At 38.7% G+C, this 22,873-nt stretch overlaps 2 protein-coding genes across 7 annotated transcripts; one reads left to right on the top strand and one right to left on the bottom strand.

The window, feature by feature from the left end:
• Positions 1–10,327, bottom strand: tmem255a (transmembrane protein 255A). 6 transcript variants are annotated; one of them, XM_046849697.1, is made up of 11 exons: positions 10,107–10,327; positions 9,163–9,305; positions 8,833–8,880; positions 8,680–8,742; positions 7,293–7,382; positions 7,120–7,206; positions 6,867–6,955; positions 6,622–6,693; positions 6,006–6,168; positions 2,779–2,919; positions 1–588 (listed from the first exon to the last, which is right to left on the bottom strand). In XM_046849697.1, the coding sequence occupies exons 1-11, from the start codon at positions 10,159–10,161 to the stop codon at positions 445–447; spliced, it is 1,095 nt and encodes a 364-aa protein (XP_046705653.1). In that variant the 5' UTR covers positions 10,162–10,327; the 3' UTR covers positions 1–444. The 6 variants fall into 6 exon arrangements, with proteins under 6 accessions (XP_046705653.1, XP_046705655.1, XP_046705658.1 ...); XM_046849699.1 differs by having other exon boundaries at positions 7,120–7,185; XM_046849702.1 differs by lacking the exon at positions 6,622–6,693.
• A 4,363-nt stretch (positions 10,328–14,690) lies between these two features.
• atp1b4 (ATPase Na+/K+ transporting subunit beta 4) lies at positions 14,691–21,001 on the top strand. The gene is made up of 9 exons (XM_046849461.1): positions 14,691–14,898; positions 15,168–15,243; positions 16,045–16,273; positions 17,744–17,872; positions 18,305–18,418; positions 18,745–18,944; positions 19,092–19,148; positions 19,296–19,388; positions 19,606–21,001. The coding sequence occupies exons 1-9, from the start codon at positions 14,858–14,860 to the stop codon at positions 19,765–19,767; spliced, it is 1,101 nt and encodes a 366-aa protein (XP_046705417.1). The 5' UTR covers positions 14,691–14,857; the 3' UTR covers positions 19,768–21,001.
• Positions 21,002–22,873: the final 1,872 nt, after the last annotated feature.

The raw sequence follows: 22,873 nt of genomic DNA, 5'->3' as shown, positions 1-22,873 counted from the left end.
TGTAGTTGGATGTCTTACAGTTATATTCAGGTACAAATAAAGTGCAAATGAACAAGACAATACAGACAGACATACAAGATTCCTCATCCCTCTTCGGCTAAAGTGAGACAAAATCAGAGTCACTGTGTCCACAGAAAACACTCATGACATGAGCATAATGACACTTTTAAGGCATATCTGTGAACAGTCTTGCTGTTGGTTAAAGCATGAAGTCGTGAGGCTGCCTAGTGAACCTAAACTGTAGAAATCCCACTGCGTAGATTAACCTTCAGGTTCTCCACTGCAGCGGTGATCTGATTCTATTCAGCAGATATCACATCGTAGCAGGACTTGCCCGTGTAGTGATCGTCCACAAGAGCAGGAACTTTTTTAAAATGTATGCATGCCCATGTACCTCTCAAATACTAGAGCATATTGTCAATGTGACCACGATTTTGGCATTCTTTAAGGACTGTATGGCGGAGGTTTATCGTCAGGTGGATAATAAGGAGGAGAATAGCGTGGAGGGATCATTGTGGGCCACATGTGACTGGCTCCAGACTGTGAGTCATCAGATAGGCCAGAAGCGTCCGGGAACATGTTGGAGCCCTGAAATGACAAATGTCATTAGTTTATTCATTCATTGGCATACTATAATGTGGAAAGTGAACGCTAATATGGCTAACCCCCAGTTACTTCCCAATGCTGGACTTGGCTAAATCAAACAGCTTGAAATAGAATTGATTTTATTTTGCAATATCTAATTGTAAGTCTAATTGCAATATCGGAAATACAGTGGAACCCAGTTATCTCGCCCTCGGTTACCTCGACAACCCTATTAAGTCGACATTTTTGAAGTGGAACCACCAAATTCTCGCTTTTTCTTAGCATTTTTTATCGGTTATGTCGACTTTTTTATGTCGCCGAACCCTAATATCTCGAGCACAAGGGGGGAAAAATTTGCCATTTAACGTCTGTTATTTCGGTGCAGCCGCAGAAGAACTCGCGGAAGTGGCGGAAAAATCATACCTTACAGCTGCTACAGGTGTTGTATTGTATACCGGTGAATCTCTACTGTTAGTTAGTGCACATATGCCTTTTGTTGTTAAATGTTATGTGATGAACGGGAGGCGAAAGTAGAAGCGCGGCGCTGAACAGCACACGGGGGAACGTATGAAGAATGAACACCGGCAGAATCCGCGATGCGCTTTGGGAAGAAAAAAACAGCCGTTGAGAGAGTGCCGGTTGGAAGGCACGTACCGGGATACGCATGCGCGATAACAACGACCGCCGTGAACCAACATATACCAACAATAACGGACAGTGAGAGTGTGGAAGTTTAAATAGGAGCTGGTGATGATGCTAAACGACCACCATATGTGCGCGATTGAAGCGGAGCTTCAGAGAAAGCGGCCGAGAAAGCACCTGACACTCTGAAGGGAGCCGAAGGGGGCGTGGCAGGTGGATTCCTGACAGATAAACATGTACTGTATGTATTTTTATAGCATGCCTTCATCAAACAAATCGCGGCAACACTGTTGTGTAAAAAACCCCTTCAAAAACACGTGCATGCACGTTCTTATTTATTAACGCGCATCATGTACATAAAGAAATTTCAAGCACGTTAATATATTGCCGCCATTTTGATTTTCGTTTATCTCGATCATCGGTTACCTCGATGCTTTTTGGCGACCCCCTAGGACATCGACATAACCGGGTTCCACTGTATACGCATTTACAGATCCTATAGAACCTCTATATTGCGTAAAGTTCCAGAAATTGCAATATTTTCGTCAGCTACATGCAAGCATACCGATGGGAGGACAATAAAATTGATGGATAATTTACAAATGGTCTCATTTAAAAAAAATATACACCAAGATTAGTAGGACTGTGATGCAGCAATCAAGCATTCAGGATCTCTTCACATCTCTATAGCAACCACAGCAAAACAATGAAACTTAACAAAAATGGGTTTGGTGCTTTAGATGCCGACCAGCATAATAAGCTTGGAATGGCTTCTGGGAAAGAAGCATTTCCATAATTGACTTAAAAATGCATTTTGATGTCATTTTCTTATATCATGTTGCTTTCTGATTTTCCAGCACAGCAGTGGGGAGGGGACACTGGTGCATTCTGGCCAAGTCATTAAAACACTTTGATTTGAATGAAAAAAAAAGAAAGCAGTTTCTCTGTGTGATATGCCTGGTGTCCATCACATGGGTAGAGAGAAAGAAACCCTTTTCATTCCATTATGACCAATATGTATTGGTCAAGTCACCAAACCATCACATATTTGAGCATGCATTTCACACACACACACACACACACACACATTATTTATAAGAATTGTACTTGCTGTTTCAATACTTTGAGAGGGAATGGTATATTCATTTTGTTTTTTTGCCAGGAATACAGTTTCTGAGCCTCAAAATGAGCAACATCTGCAAATAAGACCCTGCTGAGGGTCTGTTAAAACAATTTACAAAGAAACAAGACATGACTTTGCTACAAAACTATGAACAGCTACAGTTGCTCTTTGAAAGTTCATCCAAGTTCATGAGCTTTGAAAGTCATCCCTAAAATCCTGATTAACCCCATTAACCATGCCCCTTTTAAATGTCTTTAGAGGTGATATCACGACTGACTAAACTTATAAATGAATAAACTTGGCTTGTTGGCACTAATATAGGAATAAGCCGTGTTTGTCTGTAATAATTGTTTGTTGGATGCTGTAAGGACTTTTAAGCAAACCTGCTCAGCATTGTGGCAAATATACAATACAAAGTTCTGAATTACCTGGAGGTCATAGGCAGTATAAGGTGGCAGGCAGGGGGCAGTGTTGTAGAAAGAGTTGGAGGTGGTTCTGGTGCGAGTCTGAGGGGCCGCTGTGGTGGCGTGGGAATCTGGTTCACATGTGTCAGTGGCAGCAGTTGGCACCTTGAAAAAATATAGATTTAATTATTCCAAAATTAATCTAATCTATAACAGATCTTATTAAGACTTTAAATTAAAAAGTCTAAGACTTTTTCTATGTACACAAAAGGCCTAATTCTCTCAAATATTGTTCACAAATCTGTCTAAATCTGTGTTAGTGAGCACTTCTCCTTTGCTGAGATAATCCATCCACCTCACAGGTGTCACTGATCAAGATGCTGATTAGACAGCATGATTATTGCACAGGCCTAAAATGCGCAGTTTTATCAAACAGCACAATGCCACAGATGTCGCAAGTTTTTAGGGAGCATGCAATTGGCATGCATCAATGTCCAGGAGAGCAGTTGCCTGTGAATTAAATGTTCATATCTCTACCATAAGCCGTCTCCAAAGGCGTTTCGGAGAATTTGGCAGTACATCCAACCGGCCTCACCACCGCAGACAATATGTAACCACACCAGCCCAGGACCTCCGAATCCAGAATCTTCACCACCAAGATTGTCTGAGATCAGCCACCTGGACAGTTGCTGCCACAATGGGTTTGCATACCCAAAGAATTTCTGCTAAACTGTCAGGAACTGTCTCAGGAAAGCTCATCTGCATGCTCATCGTCTTCATCGTGGTCTCGACCTGACTGCAGATCGTCGTCGTAACCGACTTGAGGTGTTCTCTTCATGAATCAATCCCGGTTTTCACTGTACAGGGCAAAATGTGTGAGGCAAATGGTGGTCACACCAGATCCTGACTGGTTTTTCATGATATGCCACACCTCCACATAGGAGAAGTGCTCACTAACACAGATTTAGACACATTTGTGAACAATATTTGAGAGAAATAGGCCTTTTGTGTACATAGAAAAAATCTTAGACCTTTGAGTTCAGCTCATAAAAAATGGGGGCAAAAACAATGCTTTTTTTTTTTTGCTTTTGTTCATTAAAAATAAAAAATATTGATTATAGTAATAGCTGGACAGCTGATCATCATGCCCATATGGGCAAATCCCTACAGGCATAGTGCATTTATTTATAGGGAGTTCGGAAAATATTCAGACTATCAACTTTTTGCACACTTTACTGTGCCAAAGTAGATATAGATAGATTAATTTACATGGATTAACATAGATTTAATTTACAATTTATTATATTTACTTAATTATTTCAAATAATTAATCAAATACATCTAATATACACACTGTGGAAGTGGGGAAATGGGTGAGACGAGAGGATGGACAGGAGGCAGGTTGAACTGGAGTAGGTTAAATACGTTATGATTTTCACCTGTGGTGTTATCACAGAATTTCAGTTGTGTCCTTGTAGCAGAAAAACAGCTAGAAGGACAGAGCTGACAGAAGTTGCACATTAACACGTGCACACCCACACACAAAGGAGTGGAACATGTTGAAGCACTTGAGCGAGGTGAAAGTCCTGAAATATTAAGATGGTATTTTATTTTGGTTTTTCCGTTGAGCATTGGAAGCGCTTTTTACACCCAAATTTAGGTCAGCTTTATGCATTCTTAATATGAGATACTCTGAAGCTTTGTCAAAAAAAAAGAGGGGGAGCATCTGTGAATTGTCATCTTCTGATCTCTGCAACAATATTCTATGTTCTGGACTTTGGCTAGGCCATTCTGGATATTCAGAGACTTGCCCTGAAACCAGTCCATCATAGTCCTGCCTGAATGTTTTAGGCCAATGTTGTGCTGTGCCGAATTTGAATGTATTCACCCTTTTGTCAATGTTAATCCATCTCCCCATTTCTGCCACTAAGAAGATCCACCATATTAATATTATGTCCAATCAGTTGAATTTGCCATAGATGGATTACATTCAAGTTCTTGAGACATACAGGGCCTGTCAAATTTTTGGAAACACACAGCATTTAATGGTTTTTCAGAGACAGATGCATGTTTCGTATGCAAAAAAACTAGGTCATTTAGCAGCATGAAGATTAACATTGACCAAAAAAAAAATATACAAATGTTAAACCTAATTTTTGCTTAAAATTCTCCCTTCGCATGAATAACAGCTTTACATACTCTTGGACAGTTCGTTTCCCCAAACATTGAGCTGAAATACTTTGTCATGCCTTTTGAAAAACTGGCGAAAGGTTTTCTTCATAAGTTGGATATTTCTTTCTGACCTTAAGGTTTTAATTTCAGAGCAGTTTAATGGGATTTAGGTGCAGTAAACGGGCAGGCCATTCCATGACAAGATCACACCCCAGCTGACCGTTAACAACGCTTACAGAGCTTGAATGTATGCTTTCGTATCACTGTCTTCTTGTATGGTAAAGTTAGTTCCACTTAGCCGTAATCCAGACATAATTGTATGGCATTAAAGTATGGAATGGTAGCCATGTTGTTTCAGTATTCTTTTCACCTGGAATATGTCTCCAGACATCCCTGCTCCAAAACAACCCCAAACCACTAAGCTTTCACCTCCATGTTTGACTGTGTGAGTAACATAATTTTAGTGGGAGCCACAAATGCCAACTTTGGACTCATCTGTAAACAAAACATTCTTCCTGTCATTCACTGTCTAATTCTTGTGTGCTTTTGGCTTTTAACTTGTTTGTTGCATATAAACAAATGGAACATGCATGTCTCATAAATTCGATAAAAGTCTAAGTGTTTCCAAAAGTTTGATAGGCACTGTTAAGAAAATCAATAGTTTGGAGTGCCTTTAGTAAAAGGTCTAAACACTTAGTATAAGAATAGGTTTACATTTTTAAAAAATAAAGTAAAAGACCCCCAAAACTTTCACTTGTGTGTAAGTTAATTGGCAAAAAGATAAATTCAATCCACTTAAAATAACATGATAAAATGCTCAAAAATACAAAAGGTCAGAAATTTTTTCAAAATAATCTATATCCCACAGGTTTCTATGCCTTTTTAGAACCTCCTCTCCACTGTTGCAATAAATCTACCACAACCCTGACTTGGGTACAGTGTTCAATGCAGAGGAATGTATCTCTGAATGAATTATTCCTTCATAGTGAACCACAATGTCTGAAGACCTTCACAAGGGTACACATTCAAAGCACGTTCAATATTAACAGCGGCATAAAATAGGTCATTTCAAATTCTACCATGTCCTTGAAGGTTCCAAGCACTGCTGCTGTGATGATACCCAGGAAGAACGCGATGATGTTGAGAATGGTCGCAGACCACAACAGGTGGTAAAGGTACACGACGTCCTGGCAACTGTGCACTTCTGTGTACTCGTGGTAGCCTCCTCTGGGATCAACATGGCTATCGGAGGGTGTAGAAAACAGCATTTCAGCAAAAGATTTATAAAATGAGTTTGTATCAACAATATTACCAATAATAAAATACAGCGACAACAACAAAAAAAAATCATGTATAAAGATCATTGAAGTAAAAAGACTGCTAGAACAAATCCATAAAAAAAACAAAAAAAAACAAAAAACAACATAATAATAATATATACAACCACAAAATTTGGCCTACGAGGTTCTTAAGACCACAAATGAGTTACACTTCCATCATGATACTTTGCAGCTGCATGTGTTGATGGAACCTATATTTCGCTTCAACAAGAAGCACCATGTAAAAAAAATCTAATCTTAGCTGATTTGAATAATTCCATATGTTCCCAGTGGAGCAAGCTCTACACAGCCACACTGAGTACTTCAACCACAACACTCATCGCCTTCGAAGGGGCTAAAAATAAAAATAACCTACTTCCAATTCATGGATGATTTCCTAAATTTTTTCAAAACATCTTTATTCTGAAGTCCCAAAAGAGGATGCTCTCTGAAACATAAGTAAACACAGGTGGTCTTTACTAACAAAGCTCAAAGGAAAAATAAGGTGAAAGCAAATAGAAACTGTAACACAACTAGATAAAGCAAAGATAGCTGTATATCATTTAGGAGCTATCTTGAAAAAAAGGAAAAAGGGTAAGACGGCAAGGGTTTCCTACATACTTTCCACAATTGTAGAGGTCGCAGCAGTAGCATGTCCTACTCTTCACACGCAGATTACATGGCACACGTGATGCTGTCTGGCAGTGAACCTAAAAAGAAAAGGAAATGTAAAAATCTGAAAAACAAATGCTGAATTTCTGTCTTAAAAAAAAAAAAAAAAAAAAAAAAGTAAGAACTACAGTCATGTGCAAATATTTAGGTTGTTATAAGATAAAAAATTTTTATACGGTCATAAGGTAATGAATGAACTCACATCCACATCAAAGGCTGTTACACTGGAGTAGTATTCACATCGACCAGCATAAACAGGTCGGAGGTCCTGTGGGATGAAGATACACCCCAAAAAAAAAAAGCACATGATAATGGAAAAATAGTGTATCCTGCCCAAAAGTTCCTTTTTGGAATAGCAAAAATAGAATAACTCACTATGTGTCTCGCAGCAAAAATGCCATCCACTATAGCGCAACAGAACGAAGCCACCACACCAAAGCTGATGAAGACAATGGAAGCTACCAGCTGCAACACAAAAGAATTTACTGTACAGTGCAGGATATATGTAGTTCATAGTCTTAAAATTGCAGTGAAATACTCAAACATTTATTCATATTTTTATACACACACACACACATACACATACATACACATATAATATATATATATATATATATATATATATATATATATATATATATATATATATATATATATATATATATATATATATATATATATGTGTGTATATGTGTATGTGTGTGTGTGTGTGTATATATATATATATATATATATATATATATATATATATATATATATATATATATATATATATATATACACACACACATACATACATACACACATATATATACATACATACATACATACATACATACACACACATATATATGACATTCTCTCTTAATAGAGGAAAATCTAATTTACTTTGGACTATTGGATCTATTTTGAACAGATGTATCAATTATCCTGGCTTCTGTGTATTTTAGTGAAAACTAATAAAGACTGCAGTGGCATTAGTTGATGTATCTTCTAGCTTGCAGTCATGGGTCATTAAGTATAAAGCCCTTTGTAGAGGATATGATGAAAGTAAATTAGTTCCCTTCTCTGGTGCCCCCTAGTTGGCTTTGTGCCCAGATCCCCGTGAATGAGCACTCCCTCCTCAGAAATAGGGAGGATTCATTTTCACGTCATCCCATTCTTCCTGCGGTACATGCAGCTCTGCTGGAGGGAGGGACCTGAACACTCCCAATGACATACCACATTCTACAACTGACAGCTCCATGGAGCCAGACATGGTGCAAACAATAAATTGAAAGGTACTGCATGCTGACTCTACCAACCACATATTTAAAAAATGTAAATGTTATATAAGTGATCGGCTAATCCCTTTTTAGCAGCTTCAACTTCTCAAAAACAATGCTATTTATTCAGTTATGCCCATGCATTGCATTGAGCCCAGTTAACACTTGCACTTGCTATTTCTTCTGCTCTGCAGTTTTTTCTCCCATACTTTCCTGCCTGGACTCCAATCCTACTCCTCTTACACAGAGCTATTTATGGGTGCATCTCAACAGAGTCCCTGGAACATTTTCTAATGTTCAAACTGTTGAACTGAACTGTTCCTCTGTTCTAATAGCACAAGTTAAACCACAAACACCTGAATGGAAGAACTGTGGATTTTCTCATTAAGGAACAATGCTGTGTCATTGTCATAAAACAACATTATTTGTATGATGCAGAGCAAAAAACAGAGAAATTGATATGAAAAAAAAAATTAATGTAATGGAAAACCTCTTACCATCTGCCTCTTATTCTCTATTAAATGAGCCCCAATGATTCCGAGAAAAGAGCCGAAACCGAGCTAAAAATAACAGGACAAACACTGTTACTGATTTTATCACTTGACTCAGAGATGTATCACTCATTCATATTTCCACCAGTGTATAATTACTTTTTCAACAACTTTTGTTGTCTTCTTAGCTTTCTGGAGGGTCTGAAGCTGCAAATTCAAGTACCATTATATTCCAATTCTAACTATTCAATACCTAAGTAGCTCATGGCAGCTGTACTTTAAGAAAAATGAAGGTATTTCACCTTATTAAACGTTCCACAGTCAGTTTATGTAAATGGATTTCCCCTCTCTGAGATATGAACAACAGAACACTAGGGACTAATGCTTCTGAGACATCAGCTTTAAAAAAATGTTAATTTATATTTGTTTGAATAACTCCTTCAGCATTGTAAGATAATTTTTTACATGCATAGACCCATGATTACATACAATCACTCCAGGATAGTAGCCTCCAACCGTGATGTTCTGTGTCCTTGTGGTGGCAGCCAAACCAAAGACCAGAATAAGTATGGACACTACAAACAACATCGCAGTCACAGTGATGGACTTCCTCTTCCTCCTCTTGAAAGACCCTATAAGGATGATAAGTAGGTCAATAGCTTGAAAATGCTTAGCTTACCTGAAGGCATATGCCAGTTAAGATTACTTCAGCCCCCAAGAGCCTAGAATTAAATTCAGTACAATTATTTATACATGTTTTCATTGTCTCCAATACCACCATTGTCATCAGTCCGGCTGATAACTAAAAGCCATATTGATCTGAGAAATCATTTGTAGTTATCAATTATAAATGACATAATGAATGATGACTTTTTCTTTTATTGTTTACAAGATTTTTTTTTTTTTTTACTCTGAACAAGGATTCAAAATGTAGTACTTCAAACGTTTTTCCTGACCTCTGGCTCTAAAGTTCATTGCATTGGAAAACACTTTGACTCTTTTTGGATTAAAGCACATCAAGTTGCTCTGAATGCAAAGTGTATGTACAGTTAAAACACAGAGTGCAGGCAGGATTTCATTTGTCAGCATTAACATCCACCGCCACACCTACAAGGTTACGTTATTCTCTAAATGAACACATGAAATATTAAGGAACATTAGAGGAGACACCAGGAGAACAGATCTGTGTTATCCTCCGTACAGGACTGTAAGATAAACAGTGAACCCTGCACGGGAAATTGTTATTCCTCAATGCATGCAATCAAACAACGCACGATTTTCTAAGCGAGGTCATCGGTAATTCATTCATACACGCAGATGGTGTCGAGTACATGTGTTTGGTTTTTTTTTTCCTCGTTACAATAACCGAAAATAAGGTTACATTCGCACAAAAGTCAAGCCGTCCAGCTGAACAGCATTGACCTTGCACGTACCCATAGCATCGGACATATGGATCCCGGCAGCTTGCGCATTCACTCCCGCTGGCATTTTTGGAGGATCTCTAGAATGGACTGCATTTATGTTTTAAGACTGAAAATGAAACCCCTCGGTGAGACAAAGCTTAAATGATGGGGCGCCATTGCTTGCCGCGGCATTCTCTGACTTGCCAAACGTGACGACTGAGCTTTCACAGCGCTCCGTCCAGCTCCTCCGTCCTCACCTAACTCACTGCCGTCCTCGTGTTTTGGTCCAAAAACGCAGCCTCTACGCATGCGCTGTGTGAACCCTCCGCGCGTGAGCTTTTTTTTTCTTCCTGACAGAACAACCAGGACCACTACAACATGTCTAGTGTCAGGAATATTATAATATTATAATATATAAATATAGAAGTATTATATTATTAACAAGATATTATTATAAAATAAATATTAGACGTTATGGATTAGGTTGCCACATTTTAACAATATTATTACCCCCCCCCCCCATCTTGTATTACGTTTGTAAAGATGGCTGAAGATGATTTCATTTATTAATAAACAAACAAACAAACACACAATCAAATCTCCCCAATAAACCAAAGTACATCGCACTCTTTCAAATTATCATCCAAGATTCAGTGTTTACTTCTTCTTTGTAGCCAGTGACCTCTTTAAGTGTAAAAAGAAAACCATTTACACCTAAGCACAAATTTATTTTATGAACATAATCCAACAATTCAATTGGTATGCACATGATTTAACCCTATTTTGCAGAAATTGGCTTTATTCAAATTGACACTGGAATTAATCCAGAATTAAATTTATTTATTGAGTTTTGGATTCAAACCAAATGCTTTTTTTGGTTTTACAGAGAACCGAGCATTCCCATTGGGATTATTATTATTATTATTATTATTATTATTATTATTACAGTCGAACCCACTTATCTCGACCTCGGTTAAATCGACAACCCTATTAAGTCGACGTTTTTGAAGTGGAACCGCCAAATTCTCGCTTTGTCTTAGCATTTTTTTAATCGGTTATGTCAATTTTTTATGTCGCTGAACCCTAATAGCACAAGGGGGGGGCAAATTTGCCACTTAACGTCAGTTATGTCAGGAATCCCCCCTGCCACGGCCCCTTCGGCGGCGGCATTTCCCCGAGGCACCCTGCTTCTTCTCCCGTGCGGGCGAGCTCGTCGGAGTCATGCTGATCACACACGGATGAGTGAGTGAATGAGAGTCAGGTGTGTGTGATCAGCATGACTGCGACGAGCTCGCCCGCAGTTCGTGTAGAGAATCCACAAATCCGCTCTATGGAAAGCGCGGATCCGTGGATTCTCTACACAAACTGTCTCTGCTTTTACAGAACTTCGTGGACCGCGCTCCCAGAGCGCACCACTGGATATTACTGCTTCGCTACAAGTATTGGTGGATTATCTCCTGAGTATTCTCAATAAACTTTGTTTGCGTTTACTTCGGCTTCCGCCTCCTTATCCGCATTACAGGTTATCTCGATCCGCATGACCAATCAAACAAATCGCGGCAACGCTGTTGTGTAAAAAACATCCAAAAACACGTGCATGCACATTCTCATTTGATTTTAAATTTCATGGCATGTTTACTACTGTGTGGCATCCCCTCTTCTTTTCTCTTCTAGTTGCTCAACTGTCTTAGGTCTTCTTTGTTGTATCTTCCTCTTTATGATGCGCCAAATGTTTTCTATGGGTGAAAGATCTGGACTGCAGGCTGGCCATTACAGTAGAAGAATCCTTCTTCTACGCAGCCATGATGTTGTAATTGATGCAGTATGTGGTCCGGCATTGTCATGTTGGAAAATGCAAGGTCTTCCCTGAAAGAGACGGTGTCTGGATGGGAGCATATGTTGTTCTAGAACTTGGATATACCTTTAAGCCTTGGATAAACCTTTAAGCCTTTCCAGATGTGTAAGCTGCCCATGCAACCCCGTACCATCAGAGATGCAGGCTTCTGAACTGAGCACTGATAACAACTTGGGTTGTCCTTATCCTCTTTAGTCCGGATGACGGCGTCCCAGTTTTCCAAAAAGAACTTTGAAAATTTATTTGTTAATAAAACTTCACAATCATGTTTAGATATGGCTTCTTTTTTGACCTATAGAGTTTAAGCTGGCAATGGCATGGTGGATTGTGTTCACCGACAGTGTTCTCTGGAAGTGTTCCTGAGCCCATGTTGTGATTTCCATTACAGTAGCATTCCTGTATGTGATGCAGTGCCGTCTAAGGGCCCAAAGATCAAGGGAATCCAGTATGTTTTCCTGGCCTTGACCCTTACGCACAGAGATTGTTCCAGATTCTCTGAATCTTTGGATGATATTATGCACTGTAAATGATGATAACTTCAAACTATTTGCAATTTTTCTCTGAGAAACTCCTTTCTGATATTGCTCCACTATTTTTTGCCGCAGCATCGGGGGAATTGATGATCCTCTGTCCATCTTGACTTCTGAGAGACACCGCCACTCTGAGAGGCTCTTTTTTATACCCAATCATGTTGCCAATTGAACTAATATGATGCAAATTGGTCCTCCAGCTGTTCCTTATATGTACATTTAACTTTTCCGGCCTCTTATTGATACCTGTCCCAACTTCTTTGGAATGTGTAGCTCTCATAAAATCCAAAATGAGCCAATATTTGGCATGACATTTCAAAATGTCTCACTTTCAACATTTGATATGCTATCTATATTCTATTGTGAATAAAATATAAGTTTATGAGATTTGTAAATTATTGCATTCCTTTTTTCATTCACAATTTGTTCAGTGTCCCAACGTTTTTGGAATCGGAGTTGTAGATTCCAGATATAAAAGTTATATCTATAAATTAGTCTCTAAGTTTATCACTTGCTGTCACAGGCCAGTGTGTAATATTTTTTATGCTGGATTATCTACATGGGTCTGATTGTGTTCTGTGTTATTGTAGTTATTATTGTATTAGTACTATCATGTGCAATCGGCTTCTATAACCAGCTGGACAATCACTGAAATTTTATGCCACTTTTTGTCTCAGGCCAATGTTACTTGTAAACATATATGATGTTATGTTTCAGGTAAGCATTGCTATGCAGTGCCTGTATGTTAAAAATCATCCTGCCATGGTATGAGAAAGAAATCCTGAGAGGAACCAAACTTAACAGTGAGCCCATCCTCATGTGGGTGACACCCAATGTCCGTTCCTTCATTGTTGAGATAATCAACTGTTTACTGAAGGAGACTTGACTGTAAAACTATTCATGGTGATTGAAGTCCTAAGCCTTCATAGCAAACTGTTTATATAAATTACAATCCAGATCCATCTTCATGACTCACGAGTTTAACCCTCCACAGGAACTTTATGGAGCTTTACACTATTTGTTAGACAATCCGATATTAAACATTGACTTTAAAAAAGTGAGTGTTATGGACGTTTAACTTAATACAAAAGAGAATGAAGAGATTTAGATTGGCTCTGGCAAGGAAAATGAGATTGGACAGCTGCTTTGTTTTGTTAAAAGGCATTAGGTTAGTCTTAATTTTATTTCATGCAAGTGATTGCAGTTATTTAGCAGTTATTACAGGGAATAGGCACAGAAAGCTCGTCTAGTGGATACACATTTACTCAGGAGCGCCACACAGTGGGCAAATGGAGTATTGGTCATTCCAAAATATATTTGGATGTCCACAAAACAGATTAAAACAGTCAAGATTTAAAACCTCTCTCTCTGTTCTATATGGTATTAAACAGAGTAATGTAGAGCTCGTAAGCCCTAAATCAGAAGCGATCTAAATAGCACGGACACCCTGGGATCTTTTTGCAAATACTTTAGAAATGGATGTAAATGTTTTATAGACAAAATGGGCCACAAGAAGGCAGATCAGATTATAATCTGCTGTGGTAAAGCAATGCATGCTCTACAGACTTTGCAAATGTATGTTCTATTTTTGATATAGCCTAAGAGTTAACTGGATTTAATTTCATGAAAGTTCTGTGTGTGTGTGTGTGTGTGTGTGTGTGTGTGTGTGTGCGATCCTACGTGCTCTTCATAAATAAAAACGCGGAAGGGGAAAAAAAAGAAGAACGAATTTTCCATGACGACATTTCCATTCATGTAAGCGGGTTCACACAAGCTAAAGGACTACAACGTGACTGGGATACAAATATTTAAACCGTTGACAAGTAGCGCAATTTATTACAATCAACAGGGGCCACAACTTTTTTTTTCAGTCTAAAGTGGGAAGATCCCCAGAGGTTTCAATGGTGAGCTATGTGTTCAATGCACGTTTGGGGAAAGGGGGAATAAAAAAATCATTATGGACGTTATTCACACTCAAGTAAAAATCCAGTAGTTTTTGAAGAACAGATGTTTTGCAGAGGTTGTTAGAGCGCGCGCATAGATGAGCCAAGAGTCGCGCGTTAACGCAGCGCGGCATCTGGACGTGTCTCATTTCAGACTGAGAGTGCACTTGTGCGTGTGCGGAATACTGTATAGATCCTCGCTTCAGCCAAATAACTCTTCGGGGATAAAAAAAAAGAGAGAGAGAGAGAGAGAAAACCTCCTCCAACCTCTATCCCACCCCCCACTTTCTCTCCAAAGTGTGGACCTCATTCACTAGGATGCTGGCCCTGCTGCAGGGAGCTTCTCAGAGTGCGCTCTCCGCCCGCCCTAAGAGGAACAACTAAATGATATCCAAATACCTTTAACGATTAATTCGATTAATTCGGTTAAATCGATCCCGTCGTTCAGTGTCAATGCGACGTTTCGGTTTTCAGCGTTACAGAACTACTTTTGGGTACCGTGAAGATTAATTTTTGTATTTTGTATATTTTTTTTAAATAAGTTTGAAAGTGTTTTTTGGCCTTTTTTGGTTGCCTTGGCTCAAACTTTACTTTGGTGGATATTTTTAAGACTCTTAGTCCGCTGTGAAAGTTGTTGGTTTTTTTCCTCACTTCACTTCATTTGGCTTGACCCAAACTTTATCTCGGCGGGTTTGAACTTCGCGTTAGAGGCTTTGGGCCGCTGGTGTGTGTGATTGGTTTAACAAGTGCCTTTGTTCTCCAGCGAAGGGAGCATGGAAGCCGAGAACACTGCGGGAGGAGCTGAGGAGCTGCAGCTCGAACCCTCAGCACCAAAAGCGGTAAGCAAACACACTCCACCAACACGCTGCATCTTTGCCATTTTGGGTCATGAGCACTGATGGGAAAATATTTATCCTTTATTTTACATGGGCACTGAGCCATGTTCTATCTGTCTGGGACCAAAGACATGCAGTCAAATGCTGTTTTAGAATAATATACATTTAACCCCCTATCTTAATCAGTTTGATGGCTCTAGTCATCATTTACTAGTTGTTATAAGTTGTACTTAGTTGATAAGTCGAGAAAGAAAAAGAAGACCAAGTGGGTAAAGTTGCTCCATGGGGGTTTGAGGCGCTTTTGCTGTGGTCAGATGGAGGTCTCAGTGTGTGCCGTGACTTTGTTCTGAGAACGAAAGTGCTGAGAACATCTGGACAGAAAATGACCCTGCTCTCCTTTGCAGCTGGGGGGACATTAACCCCCTATCCTCCCTTCCCCAAAGGGGGTCTGCAGGGTCAGCCTTCTTGTTTCTGCTTTCAGTTGCATTCACAAGAACACTTGACTGAAATGGTACTGAAAATAAAAAATTCATTACTTTACTGCTCTGGTCAGTTTTGTGTCCCCTGTGATTTGTAAGAATTTCATTCAGTGCAGGTGCATGGAATTACATGACGTAGAGTTTAATATTGAATCATCAATCAGAATCAGAATACTTTATTGATCTCGTAGGGAAATTGTTGGATTGGATTGATATCTCTAGGGCTTGCTTTTTGTGGTTAAAAAAAGAATTCTGCCAAATGTAATTTGTAATAAAAAAATAAAAAAACCCTGTACTTTACTTCATGCTTTTATTCTCATAATAGCGTGCTGGGTCAATGCATAAACACTGCCATGGGCTGGCTGAATCCTTGGAGGTTGAGCAGGAAGGGCTGGTGGAGCACCAGCCTCTGGAGCAGGACGATCTCAACTTTGAGAGATGGAAGCCCAAGCCAAAGCCCAAGAGGACACTGCACGAAAAAATAGAAGCCCTGAAAACATACCTGTGGAACCCCGACACCAAGGAGTTTATGGGGCGATCGGGAAAGAGCTGGAGTGAGTAGAATGTAAAAGTGTGTGAATGAGTGTGTGAATCTGTTTAATGACCCAAGTGGCAAAACAATGAGCACTTGTTTTAGTGAGTGTGTTTGGAGCTCACCTCTAGAATATGCTTGGGCAAAACAAAAAGCTTTAATTAGCAACGTTCTGTCAATGTCTAAAAAGTAAAGGCAAGTGAGTGCAGAGCTTATTGTTTTTGCTCCTTATTTTGGATTGGCTTTTGGGTCATGATGAGACAAGAGGGGGCTTTGAACTATGCCTCGCTCGTCCATGCCACTGCACACTCCGCTGGGAAAGCAAATGCGTGTGTGTGTGCATGTGTCACTGTGTGGGTCTGAACTAAGTGTTTACATAGGTGCGCAGATAGCTTGGAGAAATCTGGACAAAAACAGACTGCCTGGGGAATGGTTCGCAACGGGAGAGCAACTGTCGCAGTCCGTTTGCTGGCAAGGAATAACATTCCTATTCTGAAAAACTAACCAAACTCTAGAAAAGAATACACTCTCACATCCCGAGTGCACCAACACACTTTGCATTGTGCTTGTCTCCCAGGAACTCTGCTGCGGACTTTTTTTTTGGCAACAGTCACTTCCTATGGAGGTTTACCACCAACACATCAAATCCCTATTGGTTAGGCAGGCTGAATTCTCATGACATTCTTATAGATATAATGAGCAGACGCAGTAGTGCTTCTGTTTCATGCCGATGTAATATAGTATTTTTAAAACCACACTGACCTGATTGAAATAAACTCGGTTCCATTTAGCAGAGCATTTCAGGATCAGATAAAATGGACTGGTTTGGCAAGATGTGTGAGCAGGGGGGAAGCCCACCCCCCTCCACCCCCCCTCCCACAGCCTGTGATGTGAATCCTGTGAAAGGAGAGTGTAGAAGAGTGTGTAGAGGCCTCACAATGCCAAAGTGGGGTGATCGGGCTCCTTGGAGCTGCTGGTGGCTCTGGACGGTGGCTAAAAAGCGTCACTCTGATGGCAACCGGAGGTTCACTGTGTTCCTGAGTAAGAGGACAGCTGGAAGAATTCTCACTGAGCTTGAACAGAAAGCCCATTGTGGCGCAGGGACAGGGATGGCGCTGGCAAGCCCTGCAAAAAATGCCTGTGCAGGAAAAGCCGTTTAATTTAGTCTCCGTTTGAGCCTGTTAAGACCCTTAATTGGAAATTAAAAATAAACACAATTGTCTGCAGTCTATTTCCATTCAAACGTATTTGCTCAGTGTGCAAATACAGCCCAAGCTTCAGACGTGCAAACCATCTGCATGATAAAAGTACACAGTCAGGTAGATGGCTAATTTGCCTTATTTTGTTTCTGAATCTGATTCAGGGGATAGCATAGACAAAAACAAAGAATTATATAAATCTAACAAATTCTTAACTATTTGAATCAAATACGTATTTGTAACTAAAAATCCTTATTGATTCCTTTCTTTTTCTCTTTTTTGTTTCCTCTTAGGCCTCATTCTTTTTTTCTACTCTGCATTGTACATTTTCCTGGCAGCCATGTTTGGTGGCTGCATGTGCTGTCTCATGTGGTCCATCAGTCCTTATGCCCCGACCTACAATGATCGTGTGATGCCTCCAGGTATTAATTTTATGCTTTAAGAAATTCACATTGGTATAAATCAGGAGTTTTCAGATTTACAGCCAGAGTCCCAATTTAGTGCAATAAACAAAATCAACATTCATTAAAAGGACACAATGATTTTCAGAAAATATTTAAATAAGATAAATCATAAAATTTAAATAATAGTTATTTATAAAGAGTGAATTAATAATGCGACCAAACAAGGACACTTCAAAAAGTAAAAATCTAAATAACTCGATTAGAACTGATTTTCAGTTAAAAGAACATTTTTTTATACCTACTGCGTTATAAAAACCAGGCACAAAAAATATTTTTAGATCAATTAGTTATTATTTTTTATTAGTTTTCAGTTGTATATTTTCCTCTTATCAGAATATTCATATTTTTCCAAATGAATTGAATTTAATGAAATCCCTTTTAAACCAACAGGTCTGACAATGTTTCCACATGTAGATGTTGCTCATGGATTTGAAATGAAATTTAATGCCTCTGATCGCAGCTCCTGGAAGAAATACGCAAGAGCACTGGAGGCACAACTGAAACGTAAGTGTTGTCTTAAAGGCGCTTCTGGTGTGAAGTCGTTTCTCTTTTTTTCCTTAAAGTTCGCACATACAAATCTCCTTCCCTGTCTGCCATTCTTTATTGTGGCATCTTTGCTCAGGTTTAAAGAAAGAGAGGAAAGGGAATCCCTTTAGAACGCTATGCACAGTCACACTGTGCCTCTCGGGCCTCACTTTTGTGCTCATTCTTTTGACTGAGAGGCCTGACAGGGTGTTTAGTCATTGTGTGGTTTATTTAATGCCTCTCTCTCTCTCTCTCTCTCTCTCTCTCTCTCTCTCTCTCTCTCGCTTTCTGCACCGCATCTCTAGCCTATGATGACACAGTTCAGAAGAGGCGTAACATTGAATGCAAGCAAGACACATACTTCCTGCAGGAAAGCCTGGAGGAGAGCGCTGAGAGGAAAGCATGCCAGTTTAAGAGGTCTTCACTTGGGCCATGCTCAGGCATGGAGCAAAAAGACTTTGGCTACGCTGATGGAAAGCCCTGCATAATCCTCAGAATGAACCGAGTGAGTCCATAATTAAAGGAAGGGGAAATTATTTTTATAATTTAAGTAAATGGAACAATATGTAGACCATGTTCATGATTGCGCTGTGATTTATTGACACCTTGAATCAAATGTGGCTTTTTTTTGTTTGTTGTTGTTATAATCTAGATTCTCGGTTATCTACCAGGTCAAGGTACTCCAGTCAATGTGACATGTGGTGTTAAAGTACGTAATGTATTTCTAAGATTATACTAAGCTGCAATTGTTGGTGGTAATTTGTGCATCGTAGCTCTTGAGCAGTCAGTAAGCGAGAGCATGCACAGATTTCTGTTCATAAAGTTCTAATTTTTATATTTCTAACTGTCTTTTCAGAAAGGGACACCTGAGGTGCTTGGAGATGTAGAATTCTATCCCAAAAATATTTTTGACTTGATGTATTATCCTTATTATGGGAAGCTCAGGCATGTAAGTATACACACAATACATAAATACCTCATAATTAAACACACATAATTTTTTTGTGTGTGTGTGCATATATAAATAAATACATTTAGACCTTTAATAAAGCTTACATTTTCCATAAACAATATAATAGTACACTCTAGAAAATTAATTAGAATTTAGAAGAATTTATAGTTAAAATGATATATAATTATAGAATCTTTTGTATTGCTGTGTACAGGTAAACTACACATCTCCTCTGGTGGCTGTTCGCTTTGTAAATCCCCAGCTCGACACTCATCTACACGTGCAATGTAAGCTAAACGGCAAGGGGATAATCAACGATTCACCCACCGACCGCTTCCTTGGTAGTGTGTCTTTTAATCTACAAGTCGGTGCGTAGTGTAGAAGTAGAAATGCAGCGGGGCTAAACAAACGTCTGTGTACATTATGGTTAAAATTAGTCCAATGTACCTTCTTTACCCATTTTCCCACCACTGTGCCTTTCATCTGTGTTTAGCACTGTGCTTACAAACAAACAAAAAAATGCCCCAGTAGGCTACTAAGAAGAGTGAACATTGCAGTATATAATATTTAGAATAGTGTAGAAGTATAATTATTTTCATCATACATTAATATTTGCTACATTAAGTGGAAAGAAAATCACAAATTTAGGCCAAACTTATTCAAATGTAGATATACACTGTACAGTAAAGAGGTTGAGTGTTGGGTTTCGGGTCAGTTTACTAAAACATCTCAATCTAAAGTCAATTTTATGTTTGCATTTTTTTTTTTTTTTTGTACAAATCAAGAGATGTTTAACTTTTAAGCCATACAAGTGATTCATTGTTTAACAATCACTTTATGACTAAATAAACAAAACCAGAGGCAAAGGGAAAATAATTGCAAAATTATATAAAATTATAGAACAAAATAGCCATTTATTCTTACCAGAAATCACTTTATCTGAAAAACATGCAGTACATACTCCTGGGGGAAAAAAAAAAAATTAAATGCCAGTTTGATGCCATTTTAACTACAATTAAAGTTTTTTTTTTTAGAAAATCTAGCTTGATTATACAATATGTTCAAGATGATTTCTCTCTTCGGGTTACGTTAAATGCGTAGTCAAGCTTGACTTTACAAAAAATATATATGGCATGATATTTTATATTTTAACATTACACATCATGAACTAAACAGATTTTGTTTATTAGTAAATATGTATTTTCCGAAAATGTGAACTGAGGTTTATCAGATACTATACAAAATGATTTGTTGAATTCACACCGAAACATATGAAACCACTTCTCAGCATTTTACATGAATCCAGATCAGAATTTCTCTCTCCCTCTCTCTCACACACACACAACTCATTCTAAAGGTGAAACATACGATATTGCTTGGTTCTCTGTGAGAAGGATATCAACAGTATTATTTATTAATTGTATTTGCATAATTGACATGGTACAATTAGTTATTAACTGTGATGGTTAGATGGACAGTAAATTCTTTGGTGTTTCTTTGAGCGCAGTCAATGTTTTTCCACCACAGTCGAGTGTTTCCACCTCATGTTTTTAAAAAGCACTCCTAATATTCTAGATTGAAAAATTTAAATAAAGATGGACCAGATTTAACTAAATGAAGCATGTGTTTATTTAATATCAGAAAACAAAACCATGCAAAGCTTTGGCCAATGGGATTTTAGAAATCGTCCTGTTCTGCACTAAAGGTTTACAGTAAAACACTGTGCTCAAGTTATTGAACGCTGCATTGTTAAATGTAAAAAAAATAAAACTTGCATTAGCAATAAGGAAAAAAATAAAAATGCGATGTCAGCTGTATACATCATGAGATACTGGTAAAGGTACCAAGATTTGGCTCACCAGTTCTGATGCAAAAACCACACCAGAGAGAAATATAGCAAAAATCAGGCATTTTATTGAAACTTTCAGTGAAGGTAAGGAACAAAGTGAAAAGGGGACACAATATTTAAGGGGGAGGAGAGAAGGGAAAAAAATTTAAATAAAAAGAAACCAAGGCAGTTTTCCAAGTCTGTATTTAAATTCACAAATTTGCCAGTCTGCATTAGTAGATGAAGGTCCACTGCCAGATGGAGTATTTTTACTTTGTAAGCATATAAGTGGGCAAATACATTTAACAAGCACTTCTGTTTAACTGACCCAAAAAAAAAAATCATTTGCAACTAGTCCATACTGGAAGAGAGAGTGGGCTGAGGAAAAACTACAAACACGCAAATATTAGTGTCCCTTTTTCTTTGAAGGTGTGAGAAGTGCCAGATTTATTTTCCTTCCTTAAATCATTTATTTTGACAACCATGTGATCGTGTGCCAAATGTACAGAAGTTAAACGGGCCGTTAACATCAAAAGGGAAAAAGTATGTTCATTTCAGCAAATTAATAGAGCACAGACAAATAGAGATTCTTGATGTAAGAAAAATAGATAACCTTTTTACGGAAGCAATCATTTATTTTTCCATGCATTTAACATTCAACGCAAGGCCGGGGATTAATTTGACAGCGTCCGACTCAGCAATGCTGTAGCAGCTTGGCATGCTGCCTCTTCAGAATGGGAAGAACCATCAGCAAATCATAAGTAAATTTAACACAGGCAGCAAAACAAAAGTGAGGACTTCACAGAAGCAGTAAGTACTTGAGAAGGTTGAAGTAGTAAGAGAACTGAAATTAAAGATCGGCCAAAGCGTGGAGAAAGAACAGGTAGCAGAGCACGGGAGAAGCGCAAGATAATCGGCAAGAGCTGCACACAGTTGTTTGGCGGGGTGGAGTTATACGGACTGGTAGCCAGTATGACTCTTCCGCTGACCAACCAGGTAAGAGATGAGCACAAGGATGATTAGGAAGCCTAGAGCCACGCCGACAGCAATCGGCACAACAAAGCTTAAATCAGTATCCAGAAAGCACTCCTCCACTGCCAAGGAAAGAAGAGAAAAGATTAGGGTCTATAGAATAAAGGATGCACAAATTGCAATAGCAGACGGCTGGCTCAAAGGGAAAAATCAAGTACTGTGTGCATTAAATACTTTTAGAATGACATTTCACATTATAGTGGAGACGAATAGCTTAGATTTCTTTTTAAACACTGGCATCCAGCATGCATGAAGATGTAGTGTACAGCCGGTATTTAAAATCGAAGGAGCATTTAGTTGAACTGTTCATAGCCAGTGACTTTGTATCTCTGTCGTCCAATGAAATAAGCCACCAAGACAAGAAGGACAAGAACAATGAGGGCGACTCCAACTGCAATAGGCACGATGAAATTTTCTGCTTGGTCAGCCTTGCAATCCTCAGCTGAGAAAGAAAAGCATGACGTGTGAAAAGAATGATGAAATACCGAATCAATCATCTTTACAATAATCGATATGCCAACATTAACTCTAGCATTTAGACTGCTGTTGGTCTGTTTCAATGAACCTACAGATAAACATGCAATGAAGTCAATTTTTATATATAAAAAAAAAAAAAGACCAG

The sequence above is a fragment of the Silurus meridionalis genome, chromosome 5 (genome assembly GCF_014805685.1).
Source record: "Silurus meridionalis isolate SWU-2019-XX chromosome 5, ASM1480568v1, whole genome shotgun sequence".
Classification (NCBI taxonomy): Eukaryota; Metazoa; Chordata; class Actinopteri; order Siluriformes; family Siluridae; genus Silurus; species Silurus meridionalis.
The sequence above is the reverse complement of the archived record's forward strand: the minus strand, read 5'-3'. Positions and strand labels throughout refer to the sequence as shown.